We start from the raw sequence: 22,781 nt of genomic DNA, 5'->3' as shown, positions 1-22,781 counted from the left end.
GTGCGATGGATCGACCTATATCGTCAAGCATCGAGACATGAAAACGTTGTGAATCCTTTCGAGCTCAAGGGCAAAATTAATCGATATGCGATCGCCCAACTCGTTCGGATACTTCATATGGCCCGATAAACCTCGGACTCAATTTGCCCTTACGACCAAATCTAAGCACCTTCTTCCAAGGTGAAACTTTGAGAAAGACCTTGTCTCCAACCCGATATTCAATATCTTTTCTTTTCAAATCCGCATACGACTTTTGGCGATCCGGCGACTTTCAAACTTTCACGAATTACTCGAACTTTTGCTCGGCATCCTTAACCAAATCAACCTCAAGAATTTACCTTCACTAAGTTCACCAGAATAATGGGGTACGGCATTTACGATCGTATAAAGCCTCGTAAGGCGCCATCTTAATACTTGATTGAAAGCTATTGTTGTAGGCGAATTCAATCAAAGGTAAATACTGCTCCCATGAACCACTAAACTCAAGGATGCAACATCTCAACATATCCTCGAGTATTTGAATTATCCGTTCGGATTGACCATCGGTTTGGGGATGAAAAGCGGTGCTAAAATGCAGCTTGGTACCCAAAGCATCTTGCAATTTCTTCCAAAATCGCGACGTAAATCTTGGGTCTCTATCCGACACGATAGAAATAGGCACCCGTGTAATCTCACAATCTGAGAAACGTACAATTCCGCTTAATTTGTCCATTGAAAAATCCGTGCGTCACGGGATAAAGTGAGCCGACTTAGTTAGTCTATCGACAACGACCCAAATCGCATCCTTCTTACTCACGACAATGGCGGTCCGGATACAAAGTCCATTGTGACTCGATCCCATTTCCATTCGGGTATCATGATCGGTCAAGTAATCCCGATGGCACTTGATGTTCCGCTTTCACTTGTTGACATATCGACACCTTGAAACAAATTCGAAATGTCTCGTTTCATACCGGCCACCAAAATTGGCGTTTGGTCATTGTACATTTTAGTACTACCCGGGTGGATTGACATTCGACTACAATGGGCTTCATTTAGAATTATCGAAATAAGTTCAATTCTTTGGAACACATGACGACTTCTAAACCTTAAACAATCGTCATCATCAATTTGAAACTCGATTCCTTGCTCGTAACACACTCACATTCGCTTTTGCAAGCAACTCCTCATCAACTTTCGAGCTTCCCGAATTTGATGAGCCAACAATGGTTTGGCCTTCAATTCGGCTACTAACACATTGTCGGGTAGAATAGACAAGTGTACATTCATCGTCAGAAGCAAACAAAGGATTTCCGACTTAAGGCATCCGCAACCACATTGGCCTTTCCCGGTGATAATCAATAACGAGTTCATAATCTTTTAACAACTCGAGCCATCGTCTTTGTCGCAGATTTAAGTCTCTTTGAGTCATCAAATATTTGAGACTTTGTGATCCGAATACACATGGCACTTCTCACCAAATAAGTAATGTCGCCATATCTTTAAGGCGAATACGATGGCGACCAATTCGAGATCATGGGTCGGATAATTTTTCTCATGTGGCTTTAATTGTCTCGACGCATAGGCCACAACTCGCCCTTCTTGCATCAATACGCAACCCAACCCAAGTAGGGATGCGTCACTATAAATGACAAACTCTTTGCCCGATTCGGGTTGCACTAGAATTGGGGCTTCACCAAATAAGCTTTCAGTTGATCGAAACTTTTCGACATTTCTCCGTCCATTCGAACTTAACATCCTTTTGGAGTAAGCCGTCATTGGCGTGGCTATCGTCGAGAAACCTTTACAAATCGTCGGTAATAACCGCAAGCCCCAAAAAGCTCCTAACTTCGGTAACATTCCTTGGTGGTTTCCAATCGACTATGGTCGAAATTTTGTTCGGTCCACCGACACCCGATCACGACATCACGTGCCCCAAAAGCTAACCTCTTTCAACCAAAATTCACATTTATGAACTTTGCGATAATCGCTTATCTCGTAAGATTTGCAACACTAGCCTCGGTGTTCAAGATGTTCGGTTTCATCTCTCGAATAGACCAAAATGTCATCGATAAATACAACTACGAACCGATCCAAGTATGGCCTGAAAATTCTATTCATTAAATCCATAAACACCGCAGGGCATTAGTGAGCCCAAACGGCATCACCAAGAATTCAGTAGTGACCGTACCTCGCTCTAAAAGCGGTTTTGGTATGTCCGATTCTCGGACCCTCAACCGATAGTACCCGACCTCAAATCTATCTTTGAAAACACCGAGGCTCCCTTTAATTGATCAAACAAATCGTCAATTCGTGGCAATGGATATTTATTCTTTATCGTCACTTTATTGAGTTGACGATAGTCGATGCACAACCTCATGGTTCCGTCCTTCTTCTTCACAAACAATACAAAGCGCCCCATGGAGAAAAACTCGGTCGAGCGAAACCTCTATCCGTCAATTCTTGCAATTGAACCTTCAATTCCTTTAATTCCGTTAATGCCATACGATACGGGGCTATTGAAATCGGCGTAGTACCCGGTACAACTTCGATGTCAATTCCACTTCGATGCCAATTCCACTTCTCGAACCGGTGGCAATCCCAGAACTCCTCGGAAAAACATCTGAATACTCACAAACCACTGGTACCGATTCGAGTTTCCTTTCCGTCTCTTTACTCCCAAACACATACGCAAGGTATGTTTCACACCCCTTTTTCACATATCTTCGAGCGGTCATAGAAGATATTATTGCTGGCACTCCTTTAAATCAAGAGACTCGACTCGGACTACCTCATTATTTGCACTCCTCAAATTAATGGTTTTCCTTTTGCGATCCACCATTGCATCATGTACTGGTCACCAATCCATACCAAGAATAACATCGAATTCATGAAATGGTAGAAGCATCGATCGGCCGGAAAAGCAGATTCTCGAATTATTAGGGGCATCTCTTGCACACTTTATCAACAAGCACGTATTGACCCAAAGGGTTTGACACTGAATTACGAACTCAAGAGACTCAACAGGTAGAGTCTTCTTGGATGCTAAGGTTTCACATACATATGAGTGAGTAGAGCCGGGTCAATCAATGCAATCACAATAGTATCAAAGAGAGTAAAAGTACCAAGGATAACGTCAGGGAGGATGCCTCCTCTCGTGCGCGGATGGCATATGCTCTAGCAGAGCACGGGTCTCGGATCGGACGGTAGATTAGAGGCTCCTCTCGATTACCACCCCTACCTCCAGAGATTCTCGGGGCCTACCTCCACCGTCGCTCCACTAGGTCTTGCACCTTGCGCCTTATTCCTCTCATCTAGCTCGTGCAATCTCTAATGAAGTGGTCCTTCAACCGCATCCATAACAGCCCTATTAATGACTTACCCCAACATTCACCTAGGTGTCGTCTTCCACATTGGGGGCATTCAGTCTCTCTTGACGATTATTGCCCACACTAGCTACTCAAGTAGCTCGAGTCCGCCAATGGTCGGGCTCTAATGGAAATTCCCGCATCGTCCTCGACTTCATGGTGTCCTCCCCGAACCTCTTTACAGCCGAGAACGGAGCTTTACTCGTCGATCTTTTACGGTAATCTCTTGCTTCAAATTCAGCCTTCTTCTTCTCCTCCCAAGTTCTTCCGCCTTGCGTGCTCGTTCGACTAGTGTCACGAACTCCTTTATCTCCAAAATTCCCACTAGTAACTTTAACTCTTCATTCAATCCTTCTTCAAATCTTTTGCACATCGCAACCTCATCAGCCACACACTCCGAGCATACCGACTAAGTCTTACGAACTCATGTTCAGATTCGATCTGATCATCCGCCTTGCTTGAGTTCCAAGAATTCCTTACGCTCGATCGATGAACCGTTGACTAATGTATTTCTTTCGAAATTGGATTGGAAGAAATCCCAAGTAACTCGTTCATTTGGGACTATGGAAATTAAAGTCCTCCACCAATAGTAAGTCGAGTCTCATAACAAGGATATAGCACACTTAAGACATTCGTCGGGTGTGCATGACATTCATCTAACACTCTAATGGTGTTATCGAGCGTAACTCGGCCTTTTCGGCATCATCAAGAATTATGGCCTTGAACTCCTCGCCCCACGCTTCCTAATCAAGTCCACAGGTGGTTTACTCAGCCTCACAGGATCAAGAATCGGAGGCATTGCGAGTCTTGGGGTGGAGTATTTAAATTCGGGAATGGTTGGACAGCCGGTTGGTTCGGGCATATTGCGCGACCCACTCATTCATCATAGTGAAGAAGGCATGTTTACCCTTCATTTTGATTATTCGCGGATGACCGAGGCTCAACAGCGGTGTCCCTTGCGCAGAGCAGCCGCTACACTTTCAACGTCATCCGCCAAGGGTCTCTCTACCCGGGTTCCATCGCTAATCAAAACAAAAATTTCAACCGTCGAAGTCATCACATTATTAAGCACTATCAATTTGGCATGTATAGCTAGACTCACACGCTATGGTAGTCCTAGAACCGACTAAACCATAGCTCTGATACCAATAAAATTGTAACACCCTAACTCGTGACCGACGCCGTGTGTCGGACACGAGGGGTTAACGAGACAAATCCTCTTAAAGTACCGACCAATTTGGCATTTCTGGACAGGCTGGAAAACTGCGTCACCGTCGCCTTAAAAATCATATCTCGAGTTCCAAAACTCGGAAACTGGTTTCGTAAATTTTCCTGAATTTAGACTCATATATCCATCCATGGATTTATTTTTAGAATTTTGGTTGGGCCAATTGGTACAGTTTATTAGTTAAAGTCACCCATGTTACAGGGATCGACTGCTCTGACCTCCGCGCGTTACAACTTGAATATCTTTCTGTACAGGGCTTTAATACTGGTGCCGTTTGTTTCTAATGAAACTAGACTCGAAATGGAATCTGTACATATAAGGCATGACTCCTAATTCTTTCTGGATAATTTATGGTAAATTTTCAAAGTCACGACAGGGGACCCAGAAATCGTTCTGGCCCTGTCTCACGAGAACTTTAATATCTCCCAGTATACTGCTCATATGGTCGTTTCGTTTCGTCCATATAAAATAGATTCATCAAGGATCAGTTCCATAATTTACTCACTATTTAATTCTACTTATACTATTTTTAGTGATTTTTCAATCTCATCTCACTGCTGCTGTCCGCAACAGTTACTGCAGTAGACTATGCCAATTTCATGAATTTTTCCTTGGCCTTAATCATCCATCATACATGACACAAATTATGGCCACCTTAACAAAATTTGAGTTTCTAAGACTCGTGGCTATAGGTTCTAGCATCCCACTCGACGACCACATAGGCCATTTTCACATGGCTTAAAGTTTACAACCCACAATTCGACAAAATATAATAGCCTATACATGCCAAATGTTCTTCAACAACAAAAAACAATACCACAAGATTTCAGCCGGTGTGATGACTTCAACGACGGTTCCGAGCACGCAACAATACGAGTCCAAGAGACCTAAAATGGGTGACAAGAAAACACCGAGTGAGTTTACAACTCAGTAAGTCATAAGCATTCGTCAATCCAATCGATAAAGTTACTACTACATGTACAACAAATGAGGCTAGGTACTCGTCCATATCGAATCTATACCATAATACCTCGGACCTTTTGGTCCAATCTCGCACCAATTCATACATCCACATTTCATATTCTACACAACAAGATAATCAAGCATTTTTACACATTAACTCATTTTCCAGCACAACCATACAATTTCAATCATCACATAGATTTAAGGCTTACCAAATTCAACCCCAAGCATGAACGTATTACCTATTCGTCATGAGCTCAAGGTACTTACCCGATCCGCTGTCCATACTCACTCGATGGAGACACACCCTCCATATAATTGTTCGATTGGAGATATTTATGTATATATAGAGTACGCACACACGATTGCTTAATACTCGATTTCGCACACTTAGTGCCATGCGATTTAGGCCCGCACACACAGTGCCATGCCCTTCGAGCTCGCACACTTAGTGCCATATATTTCCAGCATGCACACTTAGTGCCATATATTTCCAGCACGCACACTTAGTGCCAATCTCGTCACCGTACACACGTATTGCCCAAGACACTTAGTGCCGAAAGCAAACTTTCTACACATTTCACTATTTCTTTTACATTCAACAATTGTCATCACTCCATACACATACATTTTCATTTATATATATATATCATCCCATTAAACACAATTGCATAAATTTTACAATCATTTAAGCAATATCAAATACGTGCTTAATGACTTACCTCGTGTTGGGTAAAATAGTTCCAAGTCGGCTACTCGATGACCTTCGTCTTTCCCTTGCTTGATTCTCCTTCTTTAACTCCTTGAGCTTAATCAATAAATCACTAGTTTAACCATCTTGCTAAACATTCATAATTCAACTACACATGCATATGTATGCTTGTATATTCGGCAACCATTCTTACTAATCGTCCATTTGGTCGATTATACACCTAACCGAATATGCACCAAAAACTTGATTCAACATTACCTACATACTCACTTTAATGGCCGAATATATATATATATGTACAATGTCAACTAACATCTTTTAATCACCTAATTTCATCTCATGAACATTTAATCAAATTTTCCCAATCTAGCATATTTTCACATCCATTTGTAACATCATGTACAAACACATATACACATATATCAAAACACAAATTTTTACCTATCATGCAACAAGCATAAATCGCACTTATGAGCATGCCATGGCGAATACATCCCACACCATCCCCTTTCAATTTTTGGTCATGGTTAAACAAAGAAAACTCCATGTCTTACTCAAGAATGCTAAAAGAAATTTCAAGAGTAGTCAATCCATCATTACATGTATCATCAACAAGCTTCACATTTAGCATGCAATGGCTTTAACACAATATCAACCTTGGCCAAATACCATTTCCATGGCATAACAAGGATTTGAACCATGGGCTAACATGAACATCAAGTTAGCAACTAAAACATGCATGAATCTCATGACACAACCTCAAACATACCTTAATCTTGACACAAGTATGACCAAATCTCCTTCTAGTTCTCTTCTAAACCAAGCATGAAGCAAAAATCCTTCCTTTTTCCCTTAGTATTTTCAGCCAAGATTTTGAGAATGGATGAACAATTTTTTTCCTTTCTTTTCCTCTACTCACGGCAACAAAGGGGGGCATCCATGCTCATTTTTTTTCATTTCTTTATTTTTCTACATAATCCACTAACTAAACATGTTGGAAACATGTTCCCTTGCCCATATTCTTGTCATGGCTGGCCACTCACCTTAGGAAGTGGGTTATTTGACATGCAAGGACAACTATTTTCCCACATGTATTAATAGGCCACCTTACAATTGCCTAGCACATTTCTAAATTTTCTCACATAAGTCCTATTTGATAAAAATTCACTTACTATTAACAAAATCCAAACACGAAATTTTCACACATGCATATATACATATAATGAGCATCAATTATGATGGTTAATTATTATTATGACTCGGTTTGGTGGTCCCGAAACCACTTTCCGACTAGGGTCGATTTAGGGATGTCACATACTGTATCCCAAGAAAACACAAGGAGCTGGTTGAAACTGCATTTTATTGTTATTGAACAGCTTAAGATGAGGATAACACAAACAACCAAAAACCTTCAAGAAAGAATAGTCTGGCAAAGTCTTAAAAAGCATCTCATGAGGAGTAAACCCTTGAAGAGCCTTGGTTGGAAGTCTGTTGATTAAAAACATAGCACTGGAAAAAGCATCAGACCAGTACTTTATAGGCATAAAAGACTGTGCCAACAAAGTAAGAACAAGTTCCACCACCTGTTAATGTTTTTGTTCCACAATACCATTTTGTTCAGAAGTATGTGAACAAGAGGAGACTAGATGCTTAATTCTAAAAGAGGTGAGCTGAGATGACAAGCTTCGAAATTCTCCCCTCAGTCAGATTGAACCTCTTTATTTTTGGTATCAAATTCTAACTCAGCCTACTTTTTAAATTGTAAGAAGGCAGCAACAACATTGGATTTGTTTTAGAGAAAATAAATCCAAGTATAACGTGATTAGGCATCAACAAATATGACATAATATCGAAAACAACTTGAATATTCAGGAGCTGGACCCCAGACATCAATCTCAATGAGTTGCAAGGGCATGATATAGACTGTTTCTAAGTGCAAGAAAGGAAGTTTATGACTCTTTCTGACAAGCTACACAAAGAGTAACGTCTTTATTCTTAAGAATATTCATTTTACAAGAACAAAAAATTTGAACCATCACATCTGAAGAGGAATGGCCAAGTCTTCTATGCCATATGTTATAAGAAACACCAACATTATAAACACTAACATTTGATTTTTCAACATTCATTACAGAATCAAATTCACTAGTATTAACAACCTTTAGTTGTACAGCCTATTTTGCTCAACTCCTTGCAACAACACCTGATGAGAGATTGCATCCTTAAAAAAAGCATTTTATAGCATGAAATTTGAAATACACCTTATTATCGTTTGAGAACTGTGATACAGACATCAAGTTCTTTGTTATGCCAAGTACATACATCAAATTTTTCATATGGAGAGGTTTATTATTTATAAGAAAGGTACTCTGGCCAGTGCTAGATATTAACAAAGACTGACCATTAGCAACAGTGACCTTACTTGCACCAGAATATGGGACACTATTTGTCATACTAGGAGCATGCCAAGTGAGATGAGAAGTGGCTTCTAAATCAGGAAACCAAATATGTTCTCCAGCAATAGCAACATTCATAGAAGCAAACGAACCATTACCAAAAACAAAAGCACCTGCTACATTCTGTTTGTTGTCATCATTAACATCACCCATTGAGCAAAGTTAGCACTTGCACATCTATGACCTGCATTAAGCTCAGGAAAACCAATAAAAAAAGTATCAAAACGATAATAGCACTTTTGCACAGTGTGCCCAATTTTTCCACACAACTGCCATTGAGGTCTATTTGAAAAACGGCCTCTACCTCGACCTTGATGAAATGAACCTCCTCTTCCTTGATATCCAACTAAATTAGACATACCTTTGTGGGCTGTTGATAACCTTGTGCACCATAAGAAGTAGATTGACTTGTGACAAGATTAACACTGAATAGCCCAACCACAACACCTGACTTTTGCCTAGCTTCAAGATCAATCAACATTGAAGACAAAGCAAGTACATCATAGGCTTGCCAGCTAGTGGTGATTAAGGTGACCATCGAATCAAATTCACTAGGTAAACCATTAAGAATAGTTGCAATATGCTCTGCATCAGATATCTTTTCTCCATATATACCAAGATTATCCATAATCAGTTTAAGTCGTCTCAAATAATCACGCATGCTTTGATCCCCTTTCTTTTGAAAGTACAAAGAATACTGGAGATTCATAATCTTGGTAGTTGTTTTAGCAGAATACAACTAACCAATGACTTCCCAAATTTTAGCAGTGGATTGACACATGACTAAATCTGGTAAAATCTTAAGACTGAGAATGGAAAATAACCAATATGTTATGGCTTTATCTTGTTTATTAAATGAAACTCTTCAGGATTTTTAACTAGATGACTAGATTCATCAGAAACAAACTCAGGAGGTATAGCCTGAGTACCATCAATGTAAGACTCCAAACCATAACTCTCCAAAGCAAAAGATGCTTGTTGTTTCCACAGAGGATAATTTATTTCATCAAGCTGAATATTGATTTCTTGTTAATGAAGTACTTGGAAACATTGGTGGAAACCAGCAATTTGTCGATCTTCTGCCATCACGAATTTCAGGAAAAAAAATTTTCAAACAACCAGCTCAGATACCATGTTAGAAAACTAGAAAAGCAAGAAGAATATAGAAAACAATATTGTATTTCATATATCCAACTTACACACAAATAAGCAGCCATATATATATACAAGAAGAGAAACAAGAAAGTATGACAAAGATGAATAACCACAACTAACTAACATTAGCTAACTAACTACCAGTCTAACAGGCTGAGCCAACTATATTTTTACTATTAACAATTAGTGTATTTCATAATTTATGACCATATTATGAAAATTTATGATAAAGGGTATAAATAAAATATAATAAATCAATTTTGTAACAAACTTAATCGGTATAATGAAATATTGTTACAAAAGGTGATTGTTATAAAAGGGTTAACTATATATAATTTTCCTTTCACTAAAAAGTAAGCAAATTTGTCTATAGATCAAGTTATTCAAAATTTGAAAGTATAATTGGAAGATTGAAGTCGATTTTCGTTATTTTAAGTTTGAGCCTCACTATATCTAGGATTTTATTCAAATTTATTCTAATTTAAGTTCAAATATATTTCGAATGTATTGTATTTTGATTATGACTAATTAATTTAAAAATAAATAAAAATTAAATTTTCAAAAATCAAAAGGATGAAAGAAAAAGAAATCACGAAAAAAATCCATTTTAAAACATCAAATAATAATAGCAACTGCTTTTACCATTTTTTAAATTGGTTTTCCCACTTTCAACTCCCAATTTTTTTTATTCATTGTGATTGATTATTTATTTTTTAATTCAATTTATATAATTGAAGCATTGGGCTAAAAGATTGTTTGGGTTAATTTGTACAATCATACCTATTGATGGAATGTTATTAAGGGGAGATGGATTTCTTCCGAAGAAATCTTCGAAGTGTTATCCATTTAGGGTTAGTTTAGTAATACTTTAAAAAAATGATTTTGAAAAGTGCCGTGGAAAAGTGCTGTGGAAAAATTTAGTTTAAAATTTGAGTGTTTAGCATTATTGTCAAAAGTACTTTTGAGAAATAAAATGTCTATTTTAGACATATTATTATCAAGTAACAAATATGCATTTAAATAATATTTAAATTAGTTAATATTATAATATTTTAGTAAGAATATAAAAATTTATTATAACTTGTTGTTAATATTTTAATATATGAAATATAAAATTTAAATATTTTTAATCAATAAATATTAATTTTTATAAAATTTAATTAGAATATATAAACTATATTTTAAATATTTAAATATAACCATTAAATATTTGTAATTGTATTTTAAAAAATATTTTTTAATTTTTAATTAATGATTTTAACACATTTATAATTCAGCACCAAGAAAAAAAAAAGGGAAAGTACTATGTTATTGGAGGGGTTAAAAAGTAATTAAGCACCCAAAGTGCTTTTGTAAGAAGAAAAGCTAAAAATTTTAGCTTCTAATTTCAAAAGCACTTCTAAAAAGAACACTTTTGAAAAGTCAAAAATTTCAACCAAAAACAGCTTGTTTAGCACAACTTTTCTTCTAAAAGTGCTTTTGGAGCCAAAAGTGTTTTTTTTAAGCACTACTAAATAGGCTCTTAGAACCAACAAACCTTTCAACGAGATGGTATTGTTCTCGGGTTGAGTTGGAATTTTCTTTCGACTTTGTAGAAAATTTGATTACCTATGGCAACATGTTCAATAAAGTGGAAGTACCTGGTCAAATCGAGTTGTGCATGATGGAGAGTCACCTACAAAGGAAATGTGTCCATTGTTGCCATTTAAGGAGCATGTGTTCAAATTCTACCAAGTGCAATGCTACTGTCCCCTTGGTAGATAGCCATGCGCACTCCTGACCCGATCCAATGAAGCACTTTTAGTTTATTAAACCCATCGTATTATGCACTTGGGCTCTTCCTCGAATAGGAAGACAAAATTCAACTTGACTTGGAATAATCCTAACTCATTGATAACACTGTTAACTCCAAAAACACAAACACGTTAAAGACTTTTCTAAAAGTGAATAATCTTCCTCTGCCCATATAAAATTATAAATTGAAAAGAATATGTACTATAACGAATGAATAGAAAAAAAATAAACCCAAAAGGTAAAACTTGTGCCATCAATTAGGCATGTTGTTTGGTTAATTGGGTTGTAAAAATTAGGCTTTGTTGGTTAGCACTAATACATCAACACTCCTCCTCTAATTTGACGACAATTCCTTGCAAAAATTGAAGAAATTTTTTTACCCCTCCTAAGCTTGGTTTCTTCACAATCCTCTTTTCATTTTTCATCAGGTTTGTTTAAATGCATTATCACAGCCAAATTTAATTCCAAAAGTTAAAAAAAATGTTAAAAAGAAACAATAAAATGATGCCAAGAATAACCATTGATTTCTAGACCCTGCCAAAGCAACCAAATTTAAACCCCAGAGCTCCCACAAAGAGGGGGCAAGCAGATATTATTGGGCCATGCTTTCATTTATTTTACATCAGTCAAAGGTAACTTAACAAGCAATTAATTAGTGCCCCTAATAATTAGAGTGACTTACAAGCACTAATGAAAAAGAAATTAGCATCTATCAAGTTTTATAATTAAATTCACATATTCATACTTTATTCTTATAAGAAGTGATATACTAATTTTCAAAATCTATAATCAGCAAACAACCATCCAAAATCTAATTCCCACTTTGAGTCCCTAGAATCCAAGGGAACACAAGACCACCTCTGGGTTTTCTTTTTCACAGTAAGAGAAGGATGAAATGAAAAACTTTTGCTTCCCTTCGTGTATACCCCACTTTCACTTGTATTAAAACTAAAGCACCAATTGATATCAAAAGTGGGGTCAATTCTGAAAACACCCTTCATCATATTATATTATTAGACAGTGCAATTGATCATTATTATTATCATCAGTATTATAAAAAGCCTACCCTTTCCCACCACTCTCAATCATTTTAAACCAGTTCCCCCTCCCTATACAATCTCATCCCTTCTTTGTGTACCTGGTGACGTTAAGTCCCCCATAGCAGAGGCATTGAACTTTGGCATCATCCATGTCCGTTACAGGCTTTTCAGACCCTGATAGAATGTTCAACAAGTCATTCCATCGTAGGAAGGACTCTGGCGAGCTCGACGTGTTCGAGGCCGCGCGGTATTTCTCAGGGTACAACGAACCGGTTGGTAGCTACAGTTGCGCGACGTTCAGTCAGAGGATCATGCGGGAAGAGAGGCAACCATGGAGGGGAGGTAGGGCCAGCTTGGATGTGCCAATGAGGAATCCCATTGCTCAACAAGCTCATGTGGTGGAAAAACAGATCAAAGAGAAGAAATACAAGCATCCAAGTTCACCAGGTGGTAGACTTGCTAGCTTCTTGAACTCCCTTTTCAACCAAACAAGCTCCAAAAAGAAGAAATCAAAGTCCACCACACAGTCCATGAAAGATGAAGAAGAGAGCCCTGGTGGAAGAAGGAAAAGGAGGATCAGCATTAGCCATTTCCGTAGCTCCAGCACGGCCGATACCAAGTCGTTTTATTCGTCTTCGAATTCGGGTTCCAGGACGCCCCCGCCTTATGCACACACGCCTGCCAAAAGCTACAAGGATTTTAGAAGCTATTTAGACCATAAACAGCATCTGGCAGCATCATCTCAAACAAAGAACAATATTGGACAAACAAAATCAACAGCTTTACAACATGATACAACAAAAGACTATTCTTGGTTGGATGAGAAACTCAAGTTCCTTGATGACTACTCAGAAAAACATCATAACCTCGGTGCTCGCCATCAGGATAAAGCTAGGAATCGAGCTGATCGATATCTAGCAGAAGGGAAAGGTTTCAGGAATTTCAATGAGGTCGATGATGGTGCCGATAGCGATTCGAGCTCCGATCTGTTCGAGCTCCAAAACTACGATTTAGGTATCTATTCAGGCGGTTTACCTGTGTATGAAACAACACATATGGACAGCATCAAGAGAGGAGCACCAATTTCCAATGGTGCACTATGAAACTATACATTTTCAACTTGTTGATGATGGGTTCCATTTGTTTCCATTGCCATTGTAGGCATTAGATTTTGCTCGTCTTTTTTTTCTTCTTCCCTATTGCTAGCTTCTTTGAAAGTTCGTTGAATGCTTTTTCCCCTTTCTTTTATTTTCTCTGTATGTACAGTTTGGAATGTTTGTTTGTCTTCACTTTCTGAATCTTCTTTTCTTTCTTTGGAGCTAGCATGGATCAAGGCAAAAAGAAAACCATTAAAGTATCCCATAACCATTCTAGTGGTTCGCTTAGGTTGTGCCATGATTAATGGCTCAAACATCAGAAGAAAAGGCCATCATCACATTGCATTATATGGATTAATATATTCTAATCTTTAACTTTTGGACCCTAATCAATCATAGGTTAACACATTAATTAATATTTCCTACCTGTACGTGTGCTTCATCTAAGCTTTTTCCTTCTCTCTTTCTTCTTTTTTTTTTTTGTTCCTTCCTATACTACATTTTTTTCATGGAAAACAAACAAAAAATCTATCTGCTGATTTTAAAGGGTCCCTTCATTTTTCAGCAAATTCAATGGAACTCACTTGAAAGCTACCAAGAATTCATAGAAAAAGGGGGGTAAAATTGATGTATGAATTTCATATCATAACAATACTGCATTTCACCTAAACCCCGAATAATTAAGATTTTGATTAAAAGCCACACAAAGCTGCTGTCTAATCAAACAACCAACATAGAAAGGCAAGTATTGTTTATATACTAATATATTTTTGTAGTTAAAGCAAATGGACAAAAACCTTAACTACATGATCCATATAGATAAGTTATATCCTAAAACATATCATTGCTAATTATATGATCATTCCATAAATCTTTGCATATGCAAATAGTTTTATGCCTTTAATTATGCCGGACCGCAACAAGTGAGTTGACTTTAAACATAATCAAATGATGGATTGGCGTAGTTAAAAGGGTAATCTAAAAGTGAGTTTTGTGTTCATTTGGAAACAAAATAAAAGCCTAAAGCTACATTGATGATGAAACCTATTGTAGCCTTTAGTAAGTATGATGCTGAAAATTTGATGTACAAAGAGCACAAAATAAAAAAGCCTATAAGAAAGGGAATGATGCATACCGATATGGTACATTAGGCACCATAAGGATCTGCAGGATGGGCCTGCCCTGTGATTTTTTATTCTTTTTTCAAAGTAAATGTGATTACCATATTTTGATTGAAGAGAAAGAGGAGACAAAGACAAAAGGTAAGCTTTGCTTTTAGGCAATGAAGAATCATTCTTTAAAAAAAAAAAAAGAAAAAAAAGGCTGATATAACAAACCAACCAAGAGAAAAACGCAATCGAAAACTGCTATCGCTGCGAGATTAACTCCATTTATCCTTCCTTTTCAATCACCTAAAAAGTACCACCCGAGTGACCCGTCGCCAAGACGGTATCGGACCTTATTTCCGAGGCATGAAAAGGGACTTATCCAAAATGGTTTATGACCAAGTATGATTATTAGAACAATAACCAAATTATCCTGTAGAGAAATCATTATGTTACATGTTTATCCTAAACAACATAATCAAGCATCATGTGTTGTGTATTTCATGATATATTCTTTGGCTAATGATACATGAATTTTTTGGTTCATACCTTTTTCAATAGACATAACAATCAATGTTGGCTTCTCAAGCAAGGAATCATCTTTACTCATAGATATCAACGAAGCACTGATTCTGCTTACAAAGTAGCTGAAACTGAAATCATAAAAAAGGAATTGTTAGAGAAAGCAACAAATACAAGTTGAAGCTTTTTTTGCTTCTTCATACAGATTACAGGTACAGTTTCCAGTACACCCATTAAATAAATGATTATTATTATTTGTTAGTCTACCTTAAGTTACAACAGAGTCTAATTGCAATGATAGTCAGCTTTTGATGTATATATAGTGACTCCAACAAGGGAATGTTGGGCCTGCAAATCTTGAAATTCGTGTGTTAGTTGGGACCTAAATGTGGGCAAAATGGTGGGTCTTTAAACCCAATATCTTTCGATATACTCTCACTTCATCTCTTGTCAGTCTCAAACACAATAATACTAATCTCTCTCTTTTGGCGACCGTGACACATGTATTGCAAAACGTTAAAAGAATATTTTCAGCCTCCTGTTTAATGCAATTTATAATTTAGTTTAATGATAATTAATTAAAATAAATCATAGCGGTTTATTTCAAAATATATTAAAAATGAAACTAAAAATAAAGCAGATATTAAAGAGTACAAGTCGGAATCAGCTTTTAGGCATAACATTCTGACATTGCCTTCATAATTATTTATTTAAGCATTAAACCCACGCAGACGTTGTAGTGATAGAGTAGAGGCGGCCAAGCTAATAAAAAGCCTAAGAACCTTGCCAGATATTGCACCATCAAGCACTCCCCATTTCTGGTAAACGTTTCCTTTCCAACAAGCACTGCCATATACGGTTCGTTGTTGGCTGTCAATTTTTGGATTTTTCCAATCAAGTTGAAAATATTAGCACAAAATATTTGTTTTTAAATATAATATTCAAATAATTTCATATTTAAGATTGATTTCATTAAAAGGAAGATGAAGTAAAATGATATTATTTTAATAATTTCCTTTAAAACAGCATGCAAATATTGCTTACATATTTTAGTTAGATATTTTTATAAGATTTTATAATATGTATTTTTAATCATTTAAAATTAATGTAATAACGTTATAAAATATTTTGAGATGGATGGATTTTTTAAAAGTATTAAAATTATAAAAAGAAAATCAAATTTGGGGTAGAAAGTTTTGGTTTGCTTAAATATCATAAAAGAGTTTTGGATGGAAAAATTAGGCCACCAAAATGTACTTTTCAGCCAGCAAAATCAATGCTAAAGAAGCGCTAAGTTAGGGCAATCTTGAAGACCCTAATTACATTTTATAATGACACTCATAATTATGTAGGAATCCACCACTTATAAATGTGGCCTCAATCAAATATTTTGATAGACCCACAATATATATATGTTTTTTTTTATAAGAGATGTGGTAAGGGTTTGATTTTAAGTTTTAAAACATGGTGAATATTTTATAAATTATTATTTGATATATAATTCGTGAAAATTTTTAATTTTATAAATGGACTTTAAAATTTGATATGTTGTTAAGTTGTATTTGAAAAATAAATAAACAGGACATGTAATAAAATTTTAACTTTATTTTATGGAGTTAATTTTTTTATCATTATGTATCGAATAATAATCCATATTTTATTACTATACCAATAACTTTTTAAATAAATAAACAATCATATTTATAATGAGAGAAGAGTAGAAAGGTTTACAAACAAAGATAACAAACCTCAAATATTATGTCAATTAACTTTCAACCTTCGTAATTTTGCTATTCAACCAATAACTTAATAGATCATGAAATATAATTTTTTTGGATAAAATTCACCTAAAGTCACGAAATTATTAGTTAGTTCACGTTTTAGACACTTAACTTTAAAAAGTTACAAAATAATTACTGAATTATTCAAAAATTTTTATTTAAGTCATTGGAATGTTAAAATCGTTATTATACGACCTTCTTCATTTGTGCTTGCTCCAATTGAAAACTCTTCTTCCAATTCTCTTTTATAGGTTCTTTTCATAAAATAATTTTAAAAATCACGAATTTGTTAATTAAAATTCAAACAACTTTATTCTTCAATGTCTAATACTAACGTATGTTCTACTTGTTGATAGATACTAATTCATTGTGCTAATGATTAAATTATCACTTGATACTCGATAATTAAATTGAAAATAAATAAATTAATGATTTAAATGAAAATTTTAAATGAAAATTTTTAAATAAATTAATAATTATTTTATATTTTTAAGTAACTAAAATATAAAAAGTTAGGCATTTTTATTTAACATACCATGCCATTGTGGATGGATGGTACAATCACAATTGGAAAATGCAAAGTGAGTGGATTGTTTTTTCATAAAGCAAATTGCAGCTTTTGACTCACATTAATGGCTTTGGTATGGAGATTAGATTGTTGATGGTCTGATGGGGACATATGCACCTCCCTCATTGTGAGTGCTTCGTATATGGCTTCTTTTTTTTTTCTTGATTTTTTTTTCTAAAAGTTACTATATAATAATTAATAACATTTTAAAAATTTCTTTATCTTGCATTTAGCTTTGATTAGAAAAATAATAATTTTAGTTCAATATTATTGTCAAGTTTAAGCTGCTCCAGCAATCAAGTGATCAATTAGCTTGACTTAGTTAGCCAACAAATCTAATTGAGGATTTTTACTTGTAATATATATTATTTTAATTAAATTTAAATTAGGAATAGTTTTTGAAGTGACATTTTGGCTCTACTCGTCGTGGAAATTCATATACGGTTTACAAAGGGCGCCATGATTGATAAAGATCGATACTTATAAGACTCGTGAAAAATGTTAGCATTTGACGTGTAAATAATTATGGAGGTACTTGAGTGTGTCATAACTTGAACCACTAACTTGATCTTTGTTTACACCTTATAAGCAAAGTTGGTACCATACAAAACCTTGACACAAATAATACTTTCTATTGTTAATGGTTCGAATTGAATTTCAAAAGACTACATTTCAAATTTTTTTAAATAATTGATTTCCGACAATAGAACTCAAATTCAAATAAAATATAAATAATTTAAAATTAAATATAAATCAAGTTTTATTTTATTCAACAAATAAATCTAATTCAATGAAATTGAATAATTCAATTTTTTATATTGAATCCAACTTTGTTAAACTCATCACCCTGTTATTTTGGCAGTATTCCATCTCAGTTACCTTTTCTTTGCCTGTCAAAATCAGTGCAGCTATTTATCTTTTTAGTTCTCTTTTTTTTTTCTTTTTTAGGACTTTAATGGTAAAGGTTCATAAAATTATCTACAAGAAAAGCCTATGCCATTTTCTAACCTTATGAAGGAAGAAATATTAGTAGAAGCATTTAAATGGAAAAAAAATTCAAATATTTTATTTTATTAAATTTCTTTTAAAACTTGATAAAAATATTATCTATATTAAACTTGAATTGGATTACATTGGAATCATATATATTAATTACATTAGATAATTATAATAAGAATCCATCATTATAAGTATTGAAATAAAAATTTAATTCATTAATTTACACATAATATTCATGACACTTAGAGTTAAAATCTAGAACTTAATAAAAAGCTCATTATATAGATTTGGTAAGCAATTAGTAGTGGAGCTAGGGGTTGGTAGATGTCCCAGTCTCTCTTGAAATAGAAAAATTTCTATTTAAGTTATTTATAATTTATATTTTAAATTAATAATGATAAAATTGTACTTTGACTCCTTAAAAATGATAAAATTTTTATTTAATATTTTAAAAGTTATAAAGATATAGACTATTAAAATGGTGAAATTATATTTTCACTATCATAAAAATATATAATTTAACTCCAACCCTAAATTTTCTTTTTAACTTCACCAGTGCAAGCAACCTTTAGTATTGACCAAAACCTTCAATTACGGACTAATTGAGAGATTGTAAAAATGTATTTAGTTGCTATTTTGTTAGGATATTACCAAATATCATTTAACTGATGCAATATTTTTAAGAAATATCATTAAACATATTTAAACTTCAAATTAGGATTTCTTATAAAAGAAAAGTTATCAAAACCTTTAATACATATAGTATTGGTTTTAAAGGGTTTTGTTTTCTTTTCATGAATTTATAAAATGATTTTATTAAAATTTTAGTTTCTAAATAGATAACAAGTTCATAATTTTAGAAAAGTAAAACCATGACAAACTAAAATTTGAACTCTTTAACTTATAGTATGTAAGTCAATAACAGTAGAGCATGGTACCGCTTGTGGTAATATTCTCACTCATAATTATTTTATACTTTAGTGAATATAAATTCAAATCTAATCATACACAATTACACATAGATTCGTCTAATCACAAAGAGTAAGATTAAAATATGATGTAAGTTTTATATTATCTGAAATTGAATCTATGTTCTTTTATTTTAAAAATTTAAAATTTTTATTTTTAAAATTTTAAATTCAAATATAATTATTAATACTATTAAAATTATGTTGTTAAATTCAATTACGTTGTTATAAAATGAGTTTTTTAATGTAAAATTAATAAAAGTAAAAATATTAAATTTTACATTCAAATGCATGGGCATTGTAGAGCAAAAGTAAGAAAAGAGAGAAAAGAGAAAGGAGGGGGGTAGTTATCCATATGGCCGCACAGTCACAATGGACAAGTTGTTGCAGTGAGAAATAGAGAGAGAGAAGAGTGAATGACCTTTCCCTTTTGCCTGTGGCTGCCATTTCAATTTCATGGAACATTTATAAAACCATTCATATAAATGTAAAGTTGGTTGTCAGGTTCCAGTGCCTCACTGTCTGGTGTGCCCACTTTCTGCCTTTTCTTTTATACGGACACGTGTGAACTCACCACCATGTACATGTGTCAAGCAGGGTCTTGTCATATCTCAAATATTAGATATCTTACCCCTACAAAAAAGAAAATTTCATTATATATTGGAATTAATTTCATTTGTCACTGACATTTGCCCCCCATTTTCCAGCTAAAAAGCTTTCACTAACAACCCCCAATACACTGTGACTGTGAGTAGACCATATCTCCATTTTCATTTTCACTGTCTTGTTATCTAAAAAACAGCTGTCATGAGTTCTTTTTCATACAATTCATCCTCTTTTTGTCTTTTTTATTTTCAGTTAAATTTAATCAATTTTCAATTTTATCTCAATGGTATGATGCCCATGTTGTCCTTTTCCTTTTCAAGCAGGGTTAAGGAAAAATAATTAATAATTCTAATTCAAATAGATTATTTTTAATATCTTATTATATATATTCTTGTTAATTGTTTAATCTTATTTATAGAGTTTAAAATTTTAATTAGTGTACCAATTATTTTTAAAATATAATATAATTTTATATTTTAATAAAGATAAATTAAAATTATTATATATCAAAACTAATAAATTAAATTAAACTAAATCATTAAAATTTAATTTAATTCAAATTAATTATTTTTATATTCCATTCCAATGTAATTTCTAACTAAAATAGCACAATAAAATCAATTCTATTTCCTGAAATTAAACCGTTATTAGGCCCCCAATTTGAAGGTATCCAACCAGTTGACATTCAAGAAGTTAGGTTGAGTGTTTTAAGACAACAAGTAATTTTAATTATAAGAAAGAAGTGACAAGAACAAATTTGTTTCCTTATGAATTTCACTATCAAATTTAAAAAATCCACGACAATCAAACACGATGATGATGTTGTTAAGGAATCTTCACATCCCAAAACGTTCAGAATAGTCAATGGCTACCAAATATTACTGTTTTGGTAACTATAATTATAGATATTATTGATTGTGAAAATATATTCCAGCTTAGAATAAAACAAATCTCGATAAAACTCTTATATGATGAGACTTAAATCAAAATAAATCTAGAGAGAATTAACACATGATTGAAATATAGTGAAACTTTATCATATGATTTCTGTTGATACAAGTCTCAACAAGAGATGAGCTAGATAGGAAAAGCTGGTGGTGCAAAGTTGGCCAGTTCACCTAAATAGACAAAAAGTCAAAGATAGACAAGAGGAGAAGGAAGGCTATTGTGAGGGCTAGGAGGATTGCATGCTAAGAGTAAGAGCTCAAGCTTGCCAATGGGGGAGATCATTTTTCCTTCTATTTGGAGGGTATTTATAGGAGAAGCCCTCTTGTTTAGTAACAGTGATGTGACAAGTTGTTATAAAGGGGTTACCATCATAGAATACATGGGGACGTGCATAGTGGGACCCATTTGTTATTCGTTTTAAGGAAGTACGAAGTTGTTATACTTAAGTGGACCTTAATAGTCTCTAAAGAGAGTGTTTACATTGAAAAGCTGATGACTTGAGCATTGAAAAGCTGATGACTTGAGCATAGTAACAAGTAGCCTGATGAAAGGGGACGTTTTCTCTATTAATGGGTGGTGTCATGATGGATGGCTAAACTAGGGGGTTATGTAACACCCTTAACCTGTAACCGTCACCGAAACAGGGTTATAGAGCATTCCAGAGTTTGCAGAACAAATACAGATAGTTCATATCATTTACTATTCATATCCAAAAATAATCATACTGACCCTTGAATGGACCCTCGAGGCCCAATTTAAACATTAGAATCAAGTTGGGACTAAATCGAAATCTCAGAGAATTTTTCGCGAAATTTAAAATTTTTTCTTTAATACAGGGGTCACATTCCCGTGTGAGTAGGCCATGCGGCTCACACTACCAAGTGACATGCCCATGTCTTAGGTCGTGTGGGCATTCGATGTGAGGCACACGGCCGTGTCCCATCCCGTGTCCTTACCTGTGTAACTCTCTGACTTGTGACACACGACCACACGCCCGTGTGCTAGGTCATGTGGTCAATTTAAATTTCAAAAATTAGGTGCAGGTTTCACACGGCTAAGACACATGCCTATTTCTCTGCCTGTGTGCCCAATTCTGAGCATTCTGTTTCTCAATTTTAAAATGCAAGGGACACACGGCCAAGCCCATGTGCAAGACCGTGTGTCACACACGGTCAAGACACACGCCCGTGTATCTATCCGTGTAGACAAAATATGGTCATTTCTTAGCCTTATTTCTCACTCAAATTTAACCTTCAACTTACAATAACATTTGCATACATTTGCCAACCAATTCAAGTCATATAAATCAAGCAAACATCATTAACATGTATAAAATAGTATCACATATTCATACGATCAAACTTATCTTCTTGTAATGATTTATATTTTACCCTAATTCAATTTAACCAAACCACATACATATAAGCTAAACATGATATATATAACCTTATAATAAAATACCAAAAAATCCATTTTTAGCCATTCCAATGG

At 34.6% G+C, this 22,781-nt stretch overlaps 1 protein-coding gene across 1 annotated transcript; it reads left to right on the top strand.

The window, feature by feature from the left end:
* Positions 1-12,675: 12,675 nt before the first annotated feature.
* Positions 12,676-13,984, top strand: LOC108463341 (protein BIG GRAIN 1-like E). The gene has a single exon (XM_017763288.2). The coding sequence runs from the start codon at positions 12,845-12,847 to the stop codon at positions 13,796-13,798; it is 954 nt and encodes a 317-aa protein (XP_017618777.1). The 5' UTR covers positions 12,676-12,844; the 3' UTR covers positions 13,799-13,984.
* The last annotated feature ends 8,797 nt before the right edge of the window (positions 13,985-22,781 follow it).

This window comes from Gossypium arboreum, chromosome 13 (assembly GCF_025698485.1).
Source record: "Gossypium arboreum isolate Shixiya-1 chromosome 13, ASM2569848v2, whole genome shotgun sequence".
Taxonomy (NCBI): Eukaryota; Viridiplantae; Streptophyta; class Magnoliopsida; order Malvales; family Malvaceae; genus Gossypium; species Gossypium arboreum.
Note: the sequence above shows the minus strand (reverse complement) of the source record. Positions and strands in the feature narration are given on the sequence as shown.

Excerpts from the sequence above, each read along its gene's own strand:
- LOC108463341 (XM_017763288.2), top strand. The coding sequence starts at position 12,845 with ATGTCCGTTACAGGCTTTTCAGACCCTGATAGAATGTTCAACAAGTCA.